This window comes from Ornithorhynchus anatinus, chromosome 8 (assembly GCF_004115215.2).
Source record: "Ornithorhynchus anatinus isolate Pmale09 chromosome 8, mOrnAna1.pri.v4, whole genome shotgun sequence".
Classification (NCBI taxonomy): Eukaryota; Metazoa; Chordata; class Mammalia; order Monotremata; family Ornithorhynchidae; genus Ornithorhynchus; species Ornithorhynchus anatinus.
This window is the reverse complement of record NC_041735.1, coordinates 46,593,529-46,615,092: the sequence shown is the minus strand read 5'-3', so window position 1 is coordinate 46,615,092 and position 21,564 is coordinate 46,593,529. Positions and strand designations below refer to the sequence as shown.

The 21,564-nt window shown below is 42.6% G+C and overlaps 1 protein-coding gene across 6 annotated transcripts in view; it reads right to left on the bottom strand.

Moving 5' to 3' along the window:
- LOC100075704 (retinoic acid receptor beta) overlaps positions 1–21,564 on the bottom strand; it is a 477,276-nt gene that overhangs the window by 15,241 nt on the left and 440,471 nt on the right. For 5 of the 6 annotated variants that reach the window (XM_029071231.2, XM_029071229.1, XM_039912928.1 and 2 more), the window contains one exon: positions 18,918–19,066. In XM_029071231.2, the coding sequence (XP_028927064.1) occupies positions 18,918–19,066 (149 nt within the window). Of the gene's footprint in view, positions 1–18,917; positions 19,067–21,564 lie in introns of those variants that run through there. The other variant, XR_005660281.1, reaches the window with a different exon arrangement.

Genomic DNA, 21,564 nt, shown 5'->3' with positions numbered 1-21,564 from the left:
AACTCCTTGAACGCAGGAATCATGTCTACTAATTTGACTGTATTCTCCCAAGTGCTCAGTGCAGTGCTCGGCACACAGGAAGCGCTCAGTGGATACTACTAAAACCTGGGATTAGAGCAACCACTGTCGGCACGTTCTTTTCTGACCCAGATGTAATAGCATTTTTAAGCACTTACTGTGTGCAGAGTACCAGGAAAGAGTACACAGGTGGGAATCAGACACAGACCCTGTCCTTCAAGGGTGCTCACAGACACATGTCACGAGTGTTCCTCTGATTATGCAACCTACTGCAATGGCTTCCTACAGAGAATTTTGCAAAAATCTGCAGAACGTAGAGCATTGTGCAAGGGTGACCCCTGACTTGCCCCCGCTCCTCCCCACCTTACTCCAGAGCTGTTCTGTCCCCCTCCCATGCTCTGGAAACAGGGGCACTGATTCCAAGTTATGGGACCAAGTGGACAGCAGCTGAGGAGAAGCGGGGCTGGATGCTTGAACCGACACAAAGAGCCGTATCAATTCCTGGAAGAGGGACAGTCCGGCTGAAAACCAAGCGTGGAGCCACCCTAATCAATAAAAAAACCCAGAAACAAAAAGACACACTGCAATAATCCGTCATACAGCTGTGTTTCACAACAACAAAAAAATTGAACAAGCTTTTGTAAACAATCAGCAAGTTTCGGTGTGTCAATGTCTCTGCTAAGTGTCTTCTCTGTTGTTGAGGCTTTGTGTGGGTTTTTCCCATTAGTGATAACAGGGGTTACAGTACCTGAATACAATCCGCTGGGACCACCAAGGAAACCCTTCAATGCTGAGAAATAAACCACGAATCACATTATCCTTGTAATTTGAGATTTAATGTGTCTACAGGGGGAAGACATAATGCATTATATATTAATTCCTATTTGTTTTCCACATCACCCAAACTACACTCGAGTCAGACCAAAATAAGCTACTAGAGAAGTATTCAAACTCAGTGTTACACTTAAGTGAGCAGTGTGACTCTCCTGGAAAAGGACAGGGCAGTGGCACAAAAGTGACACTTTCATTCAAAAAAGAAAAATAAGAGGTTTCAGGAACCCCGGTAAGGAGATTCTGAATTAATTTGCAATTCCAGTTTTCCAAATGGCTTTTATGGGCTTGCTTACACAAAGTATTCCAGTGAAACATCTCTTTTAATTTTTAATTTTTATCCTTTCTGTGCTCCAAAAATACACTGGTCTGAATCATTGCCCCTCATCTTGTTATCTTAATGGGTGAAGCATAGAGTATCATCCTGGCTATGCCGCATTAGGTGTCCTCATTTACAGATTGAAAAAAAAAAGAAAGTGCCAGATATAAATTATTTAAAATCTATTGTATCAGTGTGTGTTCTGTAAGCATTCACCAATGGCAAAGGAGACAGATTATTTTTCACTTTTAATTGTGTTGATACCTTATCTGCTTTGTTGAAAGTGGAGAGTGGTATGTGAAACCACATGTGCGGAGAAGCAAACAGAGCCAGTTACTAGGTCTATTATTTAAAGCCAAAGTAACCCATTTAGTGGATGTATCATCAACACAAAATAAAGAAAACCCTACTTGCTATTTACTTTTGTAATGCTTGACTATTACTAATACGGTACATGAATGAAGTCAGTATATGGCTGGGGTGCTTAAAGAAGATCTGAGCTGACTTAATCATCGGCGATATAAAGAACTTCAGTATACAGTCTAGGCACAAAGAAAGCCATTGTGAGGATGAAGTCTTCAACCGTACTAAGCTGAACATGCTCTTTCCAATCTCAGGTGCATTAGAGAGCAACCAAATCCTATGGGATTGTCTCTCTTGATAAAATATTGATGACATATTAGATGAGCTTGTATTATATCAGCCTACAACAGAGTGTTTTTTCTCCTGCAAGCTCAGAGATGTTTAAGCAAATAAAATTATTTTCCTAGGTTTAGAGGTGGATTTAAATCACATTCCATGCAGTTCACAATGATAAAGTTATTGCACTTTCCTCTTAAATGCTGTTGGACTACTTTTCCATTGGGATTGTGCTTCCATGAGTCCTAGGCGCCACAAGAGCAGCAAGAGGGAAAGAGATGACTTCTAAAGCTCAGAATGTAACCAAATGGTTTCTCCTTTAGGCTGCCTTCATTTGGGAAGATTGAAAGATAGGGGCGCATAAAATATTTCCACCCAAAGGCTTGTTGGGATTTTTCTGAAATATCGGATGGGTAGAAGAATCTCCATGACTCAATCTGCCAAACAACTCCTATGAACTTGTCAGTGGGGTGTCTGAACAAGCAAATACACCTTTGACATATGCCCCTCCTTTACTGCCCAGGGCTTCTCCCCTCTCATTTTGTCAATGAATGGCCAATCTATTCCTGAAACAAAACACAACTGGCCTTTTCATCCCATTACCAAAAAGGGCCTCAATTCTAAACCTAAATGAGATCTTTTACTTTGGTATAATGCAAATGGTCCGATCCATCGCCATCTACCCAGCGAATATGAGTCACTTTCATACTTAGTCAAAACGACACCTTTCTGCTTGCCAGCTGGCCACAGGACATCTACAGATAAAATAACCTGCTCATTACCGAATAACAAAAACGAAGCACATCGTATGTGAAATTTGTGAGTTTCATTTCTCCACTGTCAAATGAAATTTGTGGCCACCAGTTCCAGGAAAAGCACAGGGCGTTCCATATACTCTCCTCCCTATTCCTCCCTCCTGCCCCCTCCCAATCCACCCCAACCCAGTGCCAGCTTTAAATTGAATGTCTGACCTTTTTAGCAACCATCCTAGGAATCTACCCAGAACAATCATCACCTCAGGTCAGAGTGTGAGAAGCGGGACTAGAAATAGGATGACTGTCTTCTGAAACATCCCTGCCACCCAGGAGAGCTTGAGTTCATTTCCACCCAGTTTCTTCCATTTAAACAAAATGAAAATGACAAATATACAATTTTTAAACTATTACATTTAACTTCCCTTCGCTAATGTCTGGAAAATGATTTTTGGCCTGATAAGAGACTCCAGATGGGATATGTAATGAAAATAATTTAATATGAAAAATGGGAGTCCCAGAAACACATTTTTCCACATCAGAAAGTACTGCCCGTTTTTCACTATTTAACTCAAAACCCGGGGTGGAGTTTTTGCATGTTTTTTTCCTACTCAATGCTCTCTAAACCTAATATCGGTAGGATCAGACATGAAACCCATTAAAACCACAAGCTGTCACAATCTGAGATGATATTGAACTGGCAAACACTTGCCCAAAAGGCCATACACCGCTAACTACTCAATGTATTTTTTTTTCCTCCAGGGCCTCAGGATTTATACCACCAATTAAGACAATAATGAGTGCCCTGAGTTGACCTCACAGAAGCAAGAATTAATTAAGCACAGTATTTCTTTGTAAAGAATGACACTTCCTTAAACCATTTAGGTTTAGCAACTATACCTCCTGTTATTCCAATGTTTCCCATGCAAAACTCCCAAACAGAATAAAGCAATTTACATTTTTAATTTGGTATGATCCAGGAGGCCTTCCTTTTATTTTTTTAATACTCTTTGTAGTATTATTGCATTTCTGGGGTAAAAGAATGTGCTTTAAGTATATGGTGTTTGCATGACACAAAATTATTTACATTGGTAATATTCTACTGGATTTTAGCTGATAATGTCCCTAAATGAAGACTGTAGATGGAACCAGAGGAGCCACACCCAATCATTCCTGTCTACCTTAGCAGGAAGCTATACTTTTTTGTACATATGCCTCAAGAACGAAGGAAAAGAATCGTTTTTACCGAAAAAATATAATTTGAAAATGTTTTTAGGCTCTCTCATTAGAGAAGAGGTAAGGAGACAAAACGGGAGCATAAAACAGCTTAAAGGAAAGGTAAATTCCAGGGAATGTGCCATCACAGGTCAAAGAGCATCAGCAACAAAGGTCCTGAAAAAAAAAAAAACTGCCTTGGCTTTTGGTTCTTGATACGATGGAGAAGGAAGGATTAAGAGCCTAAGTACAAATTCTCACCAAGAATCAGATACTGTGTCATCCTCTCCACCCTAAAGAGTTAACAAGAGCGCATCTGGAGATCCCCACTGTCTGCTTGCCATTTAATGTATTTAACGCTAAAGAGCGACCGCTTTTTTTTTATTTAGCCCATCTATCACTACAGTGCATTTTGGTAGAAAATATTAGGACTTCCAAATAACTTTATAGCTCTGTAAATTGCCAACATACCATCTGCAATTGAATTAACATTTATAACATAACTGAAATAATAAATAAAGCAAATTGTGCTGCAAATATTCGTATGTGCTCAATGTGCACTTGAGAACGATAATTAGCATTTTATAATCACGCTTCATTTTCTTTATCCAACTCTCTGTCACATTAATGATAAAATATTTTAAAATGAACTCTATCAGCCAACTGCAGTACAATCTCCACATTAGCCACTAACAAATGTGGAAGGGAGAAAGCAGAGGGCATACTGGAATTATTAATTCAGAGAAGTACTGTACACCACCACATTCTCAAACCTCCGTGTCTGTTATCTAACTTCCTTTCCTCTTTGTTGCTGAGGATCTGTCCCAGAACAAGAGTGCTTTATTCACATAAACAAAATCACAGGGTACAAGATGGCTGCAGGCACAGATTCTCTTTTACTGCTAAAAACAGAACAAGTTCTTTCTTCTTTGGTGAAGCTATGTAAGGGTCAAGAAAACTTTTAAGTCACTAAATGCCTGCTTCGGGAATAACTCAGGTACTTAAATGACTCTTTTGAAAGTTCTCTCACCATAATTAGTGACCAACATTGGATATGATTTCAGTCCCTCTGCCAGGTCAAGAAGATCAGCATTAAGCTAGATAAAGAAATCAGTAACTGACAAAACTGTTCTTCCTGCTAGAGTTGCTATTAATTAGAACCTTAAAGCTTTCAAGGTTTTTCCCATCCCAGACCAAGAGCAGAGGCAGTAACTCTAGGGGCTTAACTGGATAGATGATTCCTTAACTTATGAATTGGGACTGGAATGGCAAAGTGGTGAACCTTTTGGGCCCAGAAGACAGCTGTAGGTAGTTTGCCCCATCCTGAGAGCTAAATGGAAGGGTGGATAAGGGACCAGAAATGGAACCATCAAAATGGCAGCTCCCCTTCCAGCTCATCCTTATCCTCACTCTCAAACATCCCCTCAGTAGATCATGGACTTCCCCCACCCTTGGCATAGCCAGGCCATCTGTCATAGTCAGGCCCTCTCAACCCAACTCTAAAACTTCAGTAGGATCTTTGTTTCACCCCTGCCAGGGCTTGGGGCACATGGCAGGAGCTTTCTTGCCCTCACCTGGCTTTAGAGCCATGCACGGTTCTCAGTTCTCTCATCCCTTTTGGCTTCAGTGTATAGAAGGGGCTTGCCCTCCACAACTCCCCAGATACAAGGAAAAGGGAACTTGCTCTGGGCCAGGGGTGGTTTTAGTACAAGGACCAAAATTTCTCATGGGCTCTCTCCCCCCACCCCAGCAGGCTTTCTACCACCTCAAACCAGGGCAGTTCGTGTTGGATCAAAAATACAGACTTTGCCAACCGGCTGATAGGCCTTGGGCAGGCCCAGGTCTGACTCGTGGTTGGTCCTACTCCCATAGACCATTTCAGTGAAGTCTGCGCATGTTTCTGGCTCTATCCTCGCTGTCTCTGAGTCTCAGTCTTTATCTTTTTTTCTCATCTTTCGGTCTCTCTGCCTTTTCTAGACTTTTAAGACTCCCTTTCTCTCCACTTAAGGCTAGTTCTTTTGATCCCACGCTGAGAGAGAAAAGGAAGCACCTCTGTTCCTAGGTTCTTATTTTAATCCCTAAATTGCCTTCTGGACTGCTCATTTTCACCCTTTCCCAGCTCCATTCCAATTCTAATTACCATATTTCCAATTTTTGAAGCTGGACTCCTCAACATAACCTGCACTCTATGTCCCGCTTCAGGTGCATCAGAGGTTTTTCTTAAAATAACTCCAACTTGGGGGAGACTTTGGTGGTTATCAAATGTAATGAAGCTACTAAAGAATGTTTTCAATAGCATGGTCAGCCTCAGCACTTAGAAAAACTGGACTCTGAGAGACACATGATATCATTTGCTTCATTCATGCCAGCACCCAAAGCAACATGATGAGTCTTATGGATGTCATTTATGCAGAGTCCAGGACACATATATATATTTTAAGCACTTGTTAAGCACTGGGGTGGATGTAAGATAATTAGATTGAACACAGTCCCTGTCCCTCATGGGGCTTACAGTCTTAAATCCCATTTTACAGATACTGTAACTGAAGCACAGAGAAGTTAAGTGACTTGCTCAAGGTCCCACAGAAGATAAGGGGTAGAGTAGGGATTAAACCCAGGACCTAAAGGTGACAAAGGAGCACATGAGGAAAGACTGGAGGGAAGGAAGGCAACAGTGTAAGGGAAAAAACAATGGGCTATGAAATGCTAAATGCTAATTATTATGGCATTCAGTAACTGCTTACTACACCCTAAATGCCAGGATAAATTAAAAGTCATGAGATCAGACAAGTTCCTGTCCCTCATGGGACCTTCATCCATTTTATCCTCATTTTACACATGAGGAAATTGAGGTGCGGAGAAGATGAGACAGTTGCCCAAGGTGAACCAGCAGACCAGTGGCAGAGCTGGGACTAGAACCTAGGTTTCCTGACTCCCAGTTCCATGCTCTTCCCACTAAGCCACGATGAAGGTGATGGTTGTGAAGTAGGGTGTGAAAAATAAGAAAAGATATACTCAAAGAATGACTAACAGTGGAAGACTCCCCACAAGTTTCAGAGTCTCGGAGACGCTAATTCAACGATTTCTCAGTGTAATCCACATTAGAAAAATACTTTATGGAAGAGTTAATTTATGATGGATGAGAGAAGGTTTGTGGGAATGATTTTCTTGTACAGAACTACTCATCCTGCCCCTCTAAACCCATTCCTCCTCCTATTAAAAATAATATTAATATGGCCTGGTGTCAAGGCCACAGGTCTGAGAGTCAGAGAAGCCGGGTTCTAATCCTTGCTCTGCCAAATGCTTGCTGTGAGACCTTGGGTAAGTCATTTAACTTCTGGGCCTTGGTTTCCTCATCTATAGAAGAGGGATTAAATACCTGATCTCTCTTCCTCTGAAACTGTGAGCCCCATAGGGGATAGGGACTGTGTCTGACCCGATTATCTTGCATTCATTCAACTGTATTTATTGAACGCTTACTGTGTGTACGTAGCACAGTACTTGGCACAAAATAAGTCCTGAACAAACACCACAATTATTTTTGTTATTATCTGTGATATCTCTCCCCATCTGAGTCATTCCCCTGCATGATCATGTATGCTGGAACGATGGCAAGCTAACATTTTAGATATGCAAGAGTTAAGAGCAAAAGGCCAAAATGAAACCTGGAATGCTGACTGAATCATGAGTCGTTCACACTTTATAGCCAACGAAAACAGCCTCTCTCCTAAATAAGCAGATCTCTACCATTCCATTTCATTGTGTGTGTTTACCAAGACCTAAACTACTTCCGCCTACTATTCTTGACAGAATTAGTTTCATTTTACAGATTTCAAATATGAAAACCATATGTTTAGTATATTTGACTAATGGTTTGCTTTCACATAAGTTTATGTGCAATTGAATAAGAAAATTAAATTTACAACCCTAGAAAATATATTTGGAGTTCACGATTCAAGTAGAAAGCCTAGTTTCAGGGTAAAAAATGAAAAATCTATTTTACAGCCTACTAAAAATGGTCTCCTTTTAGATAATAACCCTCCTAAAGAGTACAAAAGGTTCCCATCCGTAGCTTTCTGGGAGTCACTTTTAAGGCAATATCTTTCCTCATTTCCTTCCTGCCCTGTGTGTGGCATATTGCACTACAAAAAGGCAAGGTAGAATGAAAGGTCTGGGGCTTTTTCCCAATACAATGCAATACTGAAATCACTGGAAGAAATGTATGCACATTTCAAATCATTTTTTTTCCTGGCCTGTGAGACGAAATTAAGCATTCGTCTCATGTCTTGGCAGGCAGAAATCCCCCCGATGTCATTGGGAGTTCAGCACATGGATCAAGAATAGCAATGTTGCCCCCAAAAGAATAAATAACTTTCTCAATGCTAAACACACTGGTAACATAGTAACTGGAGCTTATCACATTAGAACCCATATTTAGTAAAAAATAAAAATTCACTCAAAGGGACCCGGAATCAATATGATAACAATCAAGTCATCAGAAGCCTCCGAGGAAAGAGGATAGTGGTCTGAACTGCAGTTCACTTGGCTCGGGCATCGATGGTCAGAGTATTTCATTAATGGCCAGCTTTGTCTGTTTTTAGTGGAAGCATATGATTTACTTATTTTTCTCCCCCTGCTGTTGAGCTTACGTACAGTTTATGGATTTGGGAGGTTCGATCATCCTTGGATCCTCATGCACTGATTCCACCTATGCTGGCAGGTGAAATGGGATTGAGAATAACCAAAGGAGGTTTAGATATTTGGGTCAGTTGAGACTAAGAGCTCTCTACTACTTTGTTAATGTACTTTACATGGACTTACACACAAAAAAAACACCAGGGAAGGGCTAATCCTAGTAGTTCACTCCAATTTTAGGCCAGTTACAAATCGGATAATAAACTCAATGCAAAGTCACAAGACAATCACCCATCTCACCAGGTGGCCTAAGGAATAACCTGGCTGAGAAAGTCTGCTCCTCTGCATCTCACCTTCGACCCAACTCCATGCGTGACCCTCAAGAATTCTGGCCACCCAGTGCTGAAATGAAAGTCATCCTAACGGGAATGTGGGAGGCAGTGGTGAGAGAACTTTTTGTGGGGTTTGGATGGGGAGAAACAGGATAGGACCAGCAGTCAACGTAGTTGGCACTGGGCCTCAAGATGGAGGAAAATGAGAGAGAGCGATGGGCTGTGGCTGTCTCCACCAGGGATCAAAGGGCAGGGGATGAGGCGGGGACAAGGCAGGAAACTGCGGCTCCAGGCACCCCTCCCCCCTGCCCCGGCCCAGCCGGATGGTTCACCGCTCCGGCTCCCCTCCGTGCAAAACAGCCATTCTGGTTCACTTCCAGCCCTCTGGCCATCTCAGCTTCCACCCCTCTCTGCTCTCCCCACAGCCCCGGACACAGGACAGATGATCGGCCATCTGACCACTGCATGATCTACCAAGGTGTCCGGAATAGGAAAAGGGAAGTCCACAGAGCGGGCTTATATTTCACTAAAGACCTGATCTATCTGGTCTGTCTGCTTCTGCAGTAAAATGAATGGAAAAATGGAAATTCTCAACAACAGTATGTCATTACAGATTGCCAGGACTGCAGGCAGAAAGAACTGGCTTAAGCAGGTTTTGTCCACAGCTTTATTTTTTTTAATGGTATTTGCAAACACTACTATGTGCCAGGCACTATACTAAGGGCTGGGGTAGATATAAGCTAGTCAGGTGGACACAGGCCATGTCCCATGTGGGGCTCGTAGTCTTAATCCCTATTTTACAGATGAGGTCACTGGGGCAAAGAGAAGCTAAGTGACTTGCCCGAGGTCAAACAGCAGACAAACTGTGGATCCAGAATTAGAACCCAGGGCCTTTAACTCCCAGAACTGTGCTCCTTCCAGAAGGCCACGCTGTTTCTGTTTTAAATGAGTCACAACACTTTCCCAGTCTTACCATAATCCTCTCAGACTTGACTCAACCCTCTTATCTATTTTACTCATTACTGTTCTACTTATCCACTTGGATTTATTATTTATATCTATCCTCATCCTCTTATAACCACTGTATATTTAAACTGTATTTTGAAATCATGCCTTTGACTTTTGTATCTTCCTCCAGGTCCTGGTACAGTGCTCTTCACACTGATTCCAATAAATACCTCTTCTAACAAAATGACTTTAAAAAAGAACATCCAACTGAAGACGCATAAAGCCGAACTCCTTATTTTCCCACCCAAATTGTTTCCTCCAGTTAACTTTGCTTTCACAGGTGACCAAACATCATCCTCCCTGGGTCTCATTCCTATAACCCTGGCATTACCCTTAAGTCCACTCCTCCTTCAACCCCCATATTTATCGGTTGCCAAATCCCATCAGTGGCTCTTCCACAGAATTTCCAGGATCTGCAGTTCCTCTCCATCCGGATGGCCACCACTCTAGGCCAGGCACGTAGCATACCCCGGCTTGATTACTGTATCAGCCTTCTCGTGATCTCCCTATTGTCAGTCTTTCCCCTCTCCAGTCTGTATTTCATTCTCCTGCCCAGATCATTTTTTCTAAACTTTCATTCTGCAGAACATCTCCCCTCTCCTCTGAAACTTTCAATGGCTATCTATTCCTCTTCAAATCAAAGAGAAATTCCTGACAATTGATTTTATAGTATTCAGTCAGCTTGCTGCTTTCTACTTATCCTGTCTCTTCACCCTCTACACCCCAGCTCATACTGTTGGTTCTTCTCAAGCTGACCTATTCACTCAGTGTGCAGTGTTCTTGATTTTGCCGCCAATAACCTATTGCTGATGCCCTCCCCTTTGCTGGCACTCCTTCCCCTTCATATTTCACAGACCACACCTCTCCCCACCTTCTAAGCCTTCGGAAATTACACCTCCTCAAGGAAGCACTATAAATCTCCCAACTTTCCCATCAGCAATTTCACATCGGCACTCCTGTGCCACCTAAGAACTTAAATCCTTGCCACCTTCTATAAATCTTAAATACATACCTTATATATCCTAGGACTTCCTTCTAACTGTATTTTATTTTAATGTCTGTCTCCCATTAGATTTTAAAACTTCTTGAGGCAGGGATCATATCAACTCATTCTACTGTACTTTGTTAAGTATTCAGTACAGTGTTCTGCTCAAAGTAGGTTCTCCACAAATACTTTTGATTATGTTCCAATTTAATGAATACCTTAACTCATATCTCCTAAAGAAATGGTACTTTGTGTTTTAGAAACCATGAATTTCTTAAAGGATCTTTAAGCATCAGGAGAAATTATCCCTGGGGCCCTAAATGTACCAAATATGTCATAGTCACACACAGGAAATTCCCATTTACCCCAAACTGGCTAACACCTCCCATTTGTCTGAACTGAAATTAAACACATATCAGCTTGTGGCAGTTTTCTAAATCATTTGTTTGCTGAAACATGTCCACAAACAAAGAACCTCATGGAAATGTGATCCAAAACAAAACTGCATTTCCCTGGGGAGCGGTCATGAGATTATTGCTTGATTTGACTAGAACTAAGGAGAATATCCATGATTTGGGGGAATTTCCATAACCCTGAGTGAATGTTGTACATTGTTTTTAGTCTGTCAGACTCGCTGATATTTAGGGAGAAATAATCAACTTGACCGTTCTGGTTATCTGGTTTTATAAATACAATATGTTCTCCTTTTCACTGACACAATTCAGATGGCTTCTATAGTTCATTATTTTAATGCACATAGAAACTCAGAAAGAATATTTTCCATGAGCTAGTGTAGACTTCTGCCAATTCATGAGAATGTTTTTAGGGCATGAAAAGCCTCCAAAGAGACAGCCTAGAGGGAATCACTGGAAAGGTGGGTTGTGGTTCCCCCCCCCCCCAAAACAAGTTGTAGTTAAAATACCATATTTACTTGCATACTGTCCCATTTTTTGGCATACAATTTTTGTTACTTTCAATTATGGACGGGGCAATTATGCGGTCACATATGACTGAAGTGTAGCAATAAGGGGAGGAGAAGAAAAAAAAGGAAGAGGACAGAAGAGGAGGAAAAGGGGGTGCTAGAAGAGGACGGTAAAAGGGCACCTGAGACTAAACCTCTTGTTCTATTGCAGGCTCCTAAATGCTGTCCACAGTAGGTGCTCAGTGATTAACTCTCCTTTCCTGCTGCATTGTCACCAACTAGTCCTTCCCTGTCATTTCCAACGGGGGAGCTGCAGGGGAGCGGGATCTGTGGGGAGGGAATGTGAGCTGCAGGGGAGCATGAGCCGCAAGGGATTGTGAGCGACAGTGGCTCAGGCATGGGCAGCTACTACAAACAATAAGCAGCAGCAGCGAGAGGGCAGCAGTACCGATCAGGGAACGAGCACAACAGCTCTACCTTGGGAAAGTCCACTTTATCACAAAATTACTGAATTTATAAAATTCCAGAGATCACAATGCTTCCTGCAGAGATTAGGTACAATTAGAAACAATTACCTGATACAAAAACTGGGGCAGGGCAATTACATGTTGGAGGTAATTATGACAGTATACCAGAAGTTTACTTAGTTAATTTACAACCCTCATTATAAATGAAGCGTCAAACAAAATGCTAGGAAAAGGGAGGGGGCCAATCTTAAAACAGCCAGACTGCCCAGAAAGACAAAACTAATGAGCTCAATTTCCTGAATTTTGCCCTCTTATATTTTGGGTACAATCATTAGAGAGACAACATGCTGGCAGACAGACACCTTCACTGAATTCTCAAGTTAGGTGGCAAGTGCTGCAAAACAAAACTTTCTTTGGTATGTTTCTGGCATCTACCCTGTCCTTCCTTTTGCAATGAACCAAAACAAAACAAAAATGCCCCAGGCAGCTTTGCTCACCACAGAACCTGTGCCAGACAGCGATGCAGGGCACTGACAGCAGAAAAATGTCGCCTTTTCAGTTTGTACAACAAGGAACGAGGCTCTAACAGACTGTACAGCACTGGGCTCTTTTTTCTCTTTGCCGTCACAATGCTGGCACTGTGCAGTTGACAGCAGCCCAAAGATTTTCTCCACTCTCCTTCTCCACACTCCTCTCCCCCTGCCCAGCTACTCCTCTCTTCTCCCTCTGCCCACCTACTCCTCCCTTCTCCCAGCTCTGCCTCACTGAGGACTAGTGTCCAAGCTGGGGCAGGATACCACAATAGGAGGCCGAGGCAAATCAAATTAGAAGATAGAAAGTGACTTGGTACTCTGAAGTTCATGGTAAATACTATGGAAATCCTAAGCTATCATAAAAGAAAGGTCCACAAAGAAAATTTGGTCATGGTGCAATATCCCCGGCGTTGCCACCAGTCTGCTGCATGACCTTGGGCAAATCACTTCACTTCTCTGTACCTAGGTTACCTCTCTATAAAATAGAGATTAAGACCTTGAGCCCCATGTGGGACAGGGACTGTGTCCAACCTGATTACCTTTTAGTCATTCACTCAATTGTATTTATTGAGTGCTTATTGTGTGCTATGCTAAGCACTTGGGAAAGTGCAATACAATAATAAACACTGACATTCCCCGCCCACAATGAGCTTACAGCCTAGAGAGGGGGAACCACAGTGCTTAGTTTAGCAAAAAGAAAGTGCTTAACAACTATGTGGAATATTATTGTTGCTATTATTTGATTTTACTGAGTTTGGGGGGGTTAATCTGAAGGTCTGATGAAATGGACAGGATTCTCCATGGCAACTGAGCTCTCTCCATTGCGTGAAGTGCTCAGATTACAGAATGCAGTTTTAAGAGTTTCCCATGCTCCGAAGGTGGAAACAGCTAGATGCTCCCGTCCCAAAAATGTGGCACTGTCCAAACAAACCACAGCCTCACTGATGCCAAAAAGAAAAAAAAAATCTGCTCATGTGATTAGGCAAATTTCAATCAATCAATAAGCCCGCCAATGGGCAGGGATTGTCTCTGTTGCCGAATTGTACATTCCAAGCACTTAGTACAGTGCTCTGCACATAGTAAGCGCTCAATAACTACTACTGAATGAATGAATTTATTGAGCACTTACTTTGTGCACAGTGCTGAACTAAGTGCTTGAGAGGGTATGACACGGTTAGTAGATATGATCCCTGTCCCCAAGGAGCTTACAGTGTAACAGGGGACTCAGACATTCAAATACATTACAGATTTGGGAAGCAACCAAGTGCATAGATTTAGGAAACCCTTGCTGCTCCCACTGGCACCTTATACGGCTGCCCTATGGGAGAGGGCCATGCTGATTGCCACCACTGCCAATTCCTTATAAGGAGGCAGCAGGGGCTTCCTTGCCTTCCGCCATTGCAGTTGACCCCTCCCCACAACAGTGCTTTTGGCTTTTTTAAAAAAAAAATGGTATTGGCTAAGTGCTTACTATGTGCCAGGCACTGTACTAAGTGCTGGGGTAAATACAAGCAAATCATGTCGGACACAGCCATGTCCCACACCGGTCTCCCAATGTTAGTCCCCATTTTACAGATGAGGGAACTGAGGCACAGAGAAGACTTGTCCAAGGTCCCACAGCAGACAAGTGGCGGAGCTGGAATAAGAACCCAAGTCCTTCATTCATTCAGTCATTTTTATTGAGAATTTACTGTGTGCAGGGCACTGTACTAAGCACTTGGGAAAGTACAATAGAACAATAATCAGTGATATTCCCTGCCCACAATGGGCCTCTGACTCCCAGACTGGGGCTATGTCATCTAAGCCAGGCTGCTTCTCCATGCATTCCCCGTATGCCACCATCTCTCCTGACCCAACTATGACTCAAGGAAGTTGGACGAAGTTGCTCTCTCCCCAGCCTGCTCTAATCTAGCTTTCCCTATGGGTAAAGTCGATTGACTCATCAAAGATTTCTCTGCAACCTAACTGGATCATTGACATACACCTCCTCATATCCAACAGACAATTACACTCCCCTCCACCCCCGTTCAAAGCCTTACTGAAAGGACATCTCCTCCAATAGGCTTTCCCTGTCAAAGCCCTCTTTTCCTTGAATTCGGCTCCCTTCTGGGTCGCCCTGACTTACTCCCTTTATTCATTCCCCCACCTGCCGCTGCCCCACAGCAATTATGTATATATCTTTAATTTAATTAATTTATTTATATTACTGTCTGTCCCCCATTCTAGACTATAAACTTGCTGTGGGCAGGGAATGTGTCTGTTATACTGCTATATTGTACCCTCCCAAGTGCTTAATACAGTGCTCTGCACACATTAAGCACTCAATAAATACTGTCCCCTCCTAGAGGACAGGGATAATGGGTAACAACTCTATTATACTGTACTTTCCCAAGCACTCTGCATACAGTAAGTGCTCAACTAATACCCTCAATTGATTGATTACCAAGAAACTATCACCTTCCCTAATATATGGACCGATTCAAATATAATATAAGCACCTTTTTAAAAGCCTCATCTTCTGCTTCCATGGGACTTGAGAGCCTCTGGGATTATTCAATTGTTTATGAGCCCAGTTAGCATTACTGTGGCCAAACAGCTCCAAAAAGTGATAAACTTTCAAAAGATATCTCAGTACATCTGTTTCCAAGTTGAAGTGCTCTCATCTAAAACATATCAAACCATTCTGTTCATTCTAACTTCAAAAACATAGTTTATAATGACTTTAGTCAAATAAAATTGCCAAACGCATCTGTAGTATTTAACAGAGGTTCTAAAATTAACTGCAGGCATTCATTTTAATGATAGTGAAACTTTTTGTAACCAAATGCTCTACTTTTTGCCAGGAAAAGGCTGAACAGCCGAATAGTGTCACAGTGATGGGAGTCTCCCTTAATTAAGGGGAAAGGAAAAATAAACACAGAAAGAGAAAAGGATAAAACAATCCCTGGGGCCTGACAAAGCTGGAGCAACTTAAACCACTAAAGGACACCGAAGAAAGCTACGATAATGACTTTGAAAAAATCTCCAAATTCTTATTAGATTATGGCTGCTAACTAAAGGGACATCCTCAATAATAGTATCATGATTGGGATCAGCAGCATTTACTGTGTCTACTACACATTTTGGAGAGTTATAGGGGCAGAAAAAGACAGTTTCTACCTTCAAGGAACTTAATAACTGTGGTATTCATTAAGTACTTACTATGTGCCGAGCACTGTACTAAGCACAGGGGTAGATGCGGTCTAAGGAGGCCAGATATGGTCCCTTTCCCACGTGGGGCTTACAGTCTAAGGTGAAGAGAGAACAAGTATTTAATCACCATTTTACAGACGAGGAGGCTGAGTCACATAGACGTTAGGTGACTCCTGAAGGGAGCAGTATGGCTTAGTGAAAAGGTCACAGCCCCACAAGTCAGGAGCCTGGATTCGAATACCTGCTCTGCCCCTGCCTGCTATATGAATCTAGGCAAATCATTTAATTTACCTGTGCCACACTTTCCTCATCTGTAAAAATGGGGATTAAATACCTTTTCTCCCGCTTTGGATGGTGAGCCCCATTTAGGAGGAGGACTGGGTCGACCTGATTATCTAGTATCTACCCTAGTGCTTAGTACAGTGCTTGGTGCATAGTAGGCATTTAAATTATATCATAATTATCATTATTATTACTATTAGAAATCCTCAATACCCAGGGCCAGGAGTTATAACCAGTAAGCCCTAACCCAGCCAAAACACTCCTAAACTCTCATATCCTTCCACAGAGTTGCTCGCGATGCCATGGCCCCTCTGGATTGAGAAAGGATTGGTATGCTATCCTGTCAGGCAGAAGGCACAGAAAGCAGCAATGCCATATGGCTTCTGCACTGCCCACTTGTCAGACTGCCCAAGCCCATGGGAATGATGCTGCCTCCCCCATGCCCTGCTAAGCCTTCCTTGCAACCCTTAAAATCTCAGAAAGTTGCACCTATTGGGGCGGACTGTTTCCGCCAGGGCAGTGAAAAATCAATCAATTGTACCTACTGAATGCTTACTGTATGCACAGCACTGTACTAAGCACATGGGAGAGTACAATATAACAGAGTTGGTAGCCATGTTCCCTGCCCATTGCTGAACTGTACTTTCCAAGTACTCAGTATTGTGCTCTACACACAGTAAGCGCTCAATAAATACAACTGAATGAATGAATGCCCATGATGACCTTACAGTCTAGGGGAGCTTAAAAAGTGATCTGCTAGCTACAGTGTACTGTACACTTTTAATACTGTCCTAGTTTTCTTGGTTGTTGGATGTTTTGATCATTACTATCCTTCTTTCTTGGTCCACGGTCAACCTCCTCCCACCTTTCTTAGACTGTGAACCCACTGAGGGCCAGGGACAGTGCCAGTATCAATCAATCAATCACATCCCACCTAGGTACTTACTGATCTGCCCACAACAAGCACTCTTTAAATATTACTGACTGGATGAAGATTCATCAGAGCATATTTGAGACTTGGCAGCATACCCTAAAACTGTTTCTAGACACAAGACAAAATAATACCAAACATGGCCATACACACATATACAGAACCATATATAGTACAAAAGATAAGTCAAGGATTCTGCATAGTAACTGAGATTCTTTTGATTAGACTCAATTTTTAATTATGCTGAACACTATTTGGATATTGTTTCTTGGCCCTCAACCTATTTCACACTGACAAATTAGTGGAAAAAAACCCTGAAGTTTGATTTTAATCAGCCTGAGGTTCATTCATTCACAAGGTTCATCTTGGAGAAAGAGATAGAGAAGTTACTATCATGCAAATGGATTTTCTTCCCCTTTCTATTAAGAGTAATTTAGTATTCAACCTAGTCGGGTTATCTCCCAACTGATTTCCCCCCATCTCAAAAGCTACCACAGAAAGGGCATTTTCCTCATTGACCCCAGCAACTTATGTGAAGGCTTATTCTTCCCAATCATAAACCTAACTAAAAACTCAATTATATCTCCTTGTGCATTTACCCAGCAGTGGGAAAATGTCTCTCCCCTGGCCCTGGAGAGGACTGGCACTCTCACATTTCCAGTGCTTTTGCGAAGAATGAAGGGGTAGCTCCAGCACTACACCACAAGTCACTCCCCTAAGAGTTGTGCTGTAGGGGAGCTCCAAAGGTTCTGAGCGAAGCTGGGGGGGGGGGGGGGAGAAGGTGGGAAGGGACCGTCCAAAGCACCCAATGATGGGCTCGCTTTCTCTAGGTATAGAGTTAATCGAGGAGATGGTGTTTCCATCTTGGTGGCAGCCACTAAGCTTCACATACTCCAGAGGGACAATGAAGTGTTTAAAGGTAAACTGAGCCACACAACAGCAATATAAAGTAGATTAACACAATCCGGCAATGTCTTTCAGTGACTTTTACCACTTGCTAATTAAAGTACACTATAGCTGTATTGTCCCTGAGAGAGCCAAGCACATTCTTCGAAGAATCTGGGCCTAAAAGGGTCTTGGGTACTACCAGTCTGACAACTACAAAATCAGTTTTGATCGTGCTGGACTTACCTTTCCTGAATGATCATTCCTTCTGCCTTTTAACTGTGCCTTCAGTCAATGAGGACTTCTGAACTACAGAAAACGGTTATCAAACTTGGTTCAAAACCGCAGCAGAGAGGGATATATACTTTCTGGCACATGTTCAGCCTCCAGTGGTCTGAGGCTTGGAATTCCAAATCCAGAGCCCTAAATTTATGACCCACATACAGTAGCGAGTCCCCACAGGCTAGAAATCAAACTGTAATTCAAAGTTCACGAAGCTGAGAGACAGTCAGGAGATAAATCCTAACCTCACCCCAAAATCCCCTCAAGTTAATCACGTTAACTATCAGTTTCATTTTTAAAGAATATAACAATCCAGACTTTAGATGACATGCTCATGTAGGAACGGACCTGGGATGATGGTGAAACAGGAATTGACAATGCTCAGAAATTCCTAACCTGCCCGGAAAAAAGTAATGTGGGAGAGGCGGCTAGTGCTTCATAAATCTGGGCCTCAAGATGTCATCCCCAAAAGTTTTCTTAAATGACTAAAGGGAGAAAGTGAAATTCTCCATAATTAACAGTCATCCCCCAGAGATCAATGGTCCATTAAGTCAGAGGTAACGTGGGTGTGAGAATGTTCCATTTGGGGAAACGGATGTTCTGCGGAGCAAGCCAGGTTTGTGCAGTCCATTTGTGGAAAGTAAAGAAGCTTAGCAAGAGGACTAGGTGGAAAAATTCTGGATACTCACCTTGCATCCTTCACAAGCACTGACTCCATAGTGATACCCGGATGACTTGTCCTGGCAGACGAAACACGGCTTGTAAACACGAGGTGGAGGAAGTGGAGAAGGGGGGCTTGGAACCAGTTCCTCAGAACTGGTACTCTGGGTTTCGATGGCTGCAAATGAAAGACAAGAAGAGGATCATCGTTTTAGTGTGTTTCACCTCGGATTTTTAAAGGCTGTCCTGCTTTTGCTTTATGGATCTAGCTTAGGCAGTATGTGCTAGGCTAATAAGCATGCTACAGTTAACTGACCTACAGTTATTGAGAAGCAATGTGGCCTACTGAATAGAGTATGGGCCTGGGAGTCAGAAGGACCTGGGTTCTAATCCGGGTTTCATCCATTTGTCTGCTGTGTGGCCTTGGGCAAGTCACTTCATTTCCCTCTCTCTCAGTTACCTCATCTGCAAAATGAGTATTGAGATTATGAGAGCCATGTGGGATATTTACTGTGTCTATCTGGCACACAGTAAGTTCTTAACAAATATCATTTAAAAAAAAAAGTCAGTACTCACACAATTGGACCTGGACCTAGTTGGGTTTTTTTTTAACCTTTCTCTCTACCTAATTGGGGTGCCTGTGCTCAACACTTACATTTTAAAAGTAATTTTCCTATAGAAAAGTCTATTTTGATGCTGAATCTGTAAAGGCCTCAGAAAATGGTAAGCAACCTTGCCCTTTACATAGGGGTGACTGCACCATTCACAACGCACCTATATCTGTTCTTGACACTTATGTCGACATGCACATTCCAATATATATGTAATTATTTTTGTGATTTATTTAGATATTTCATTCTGGCATATTTGTTCTATTCCATGTATGATGCTTGTTCTCATATTTCACTGAAAATGTTCGTTCAATCGCATTTATAAGGGCTTATTGAGGGCAGGACACTCTGCAAAGCGCTTGGGAAAGTACAATACAACAATAAAGAATGACAATCCCTGCCCACAACAAGCTCAGAGTCTGGGGGGATGCGGGAAGACATCAATGGGTGACAACTTACCCCATTAGATTGTAAGCTCCATGTAGAAAGGGTCAATGTCTTTTGCTTCTGTTGCACTTTGCAAATGCCACTCAAAACTTTGACCCAAACTTCACCCTAAAGTGGGCCAGGTTGAAATAGTCAAAGGTAGGGGAATACCTTAAACCCGACAATAGGCAGGGACTCTCTTTATCTGTCGCCGATTTGCACATTTCAAGTGCTTAGTATAGTGCTCTGCACATAGTAAGCGCTCAATAAATACTATTGAATGAATGAATGCTGTGGCCTTGCCATCACTTGAGAACTTAGTCTCTGAGCAGAGAACCACCTAAGGCAGTTCACATGGTGGACAAAACCAACAGGAATTCTGAAAAATGGCTTGCTAACATGAGCAGTAAAACTACAGGGACTACCAAGACAACTCCCTGCCGGGTTTTGGGGGGAGTGGATTGAGGCTTGGGCATGGGTGCTTGCTTAATGGTAGCTGTTAAACACTTACTATGTGTTGAGCCCTGTTCTAACTGCTTGGGTAGATACAAGTTAATCAGGCCCAAGTCCCACATGGGACTAAGCAGAAAGGAGAACAAGTATTGAATCCCTTTTCTGCAGCTGAGGAAACTGAGGCACAGAGAAGTTAAGTGACTTATCCAAAGTTACACAGCAGGCAAATAGTAGAGCCGGAGTGAGAACGTACTTTATCCACTAGGTCACTCTGCTTCCTTGCTGTACTATACGGTACTATAGCACAGCACTGTTACTTTTTTCAGTCATTTGGCTGAAAAGGTGTCCGATTTGCCAATAAAAGACTTTGTGTTCACACAGCACACTACTGTACCCCTACCCACCTACTACTTGATCACACACAACGGATCCTAAAGGGAGCATGAATGTCGGGGATGAGGAGGGCAGTGGGGCTGCACAAACCACTAGAACTATAATCAATTCCTTCCTGCAAGTTTTCAGTACCGAATTCTCTGGGCCTCAGTTTCCTCATCTGTAAAATGATGATTAGGTACCCATTTTTCCTTCCCTTTAGACTGTGTGCCCCAAGTAGGACAGGGACTGTATAAGATCATATTATTTTCCATCTACCCCAGCATTTAGAACAGCACTTGGCACATATTAAGCATTTAACAAATACCAAATTGATTATTTCTATCCCTTTTCTTCCCACTATACAGTCACCGAAGTTCTATTTGGTCACACTAAAAGTCCCATTCCCAGCCCGAAGGATCAGTTCTGGTGCTTTTGGTCCCCAGGGAGGTTCCCACGTTCTTTGGGCCCTGCCAGTGGGGCTCCCCATTCCTGTGACTGCCTGGGTCTTGCCAGCAGAGTTGAAATGGTGGTATCCTGATGGCAGCAGGAGTGGTGATTTGTAGTTGCCAGGGGAAGTGCCCTGCTAGTAGGATCCAGGCAGCAGCACTGAGACTTCTACTCGTGTGTGGGGACGTATATGTAGTAGGCCCTGTCCCCTCACCAACCTTGTCCCCTTCTTTCTCCATCACCCGCTCATCTACTCATTTCCTCTTTTTCTCACCCTTTCTTTCTCCTTCCCTGTCTCTCTGCTACATATCTTTGACACACATCATCTTTTCTCTTTCCAACATTTTCCCCATCACATTTTAAG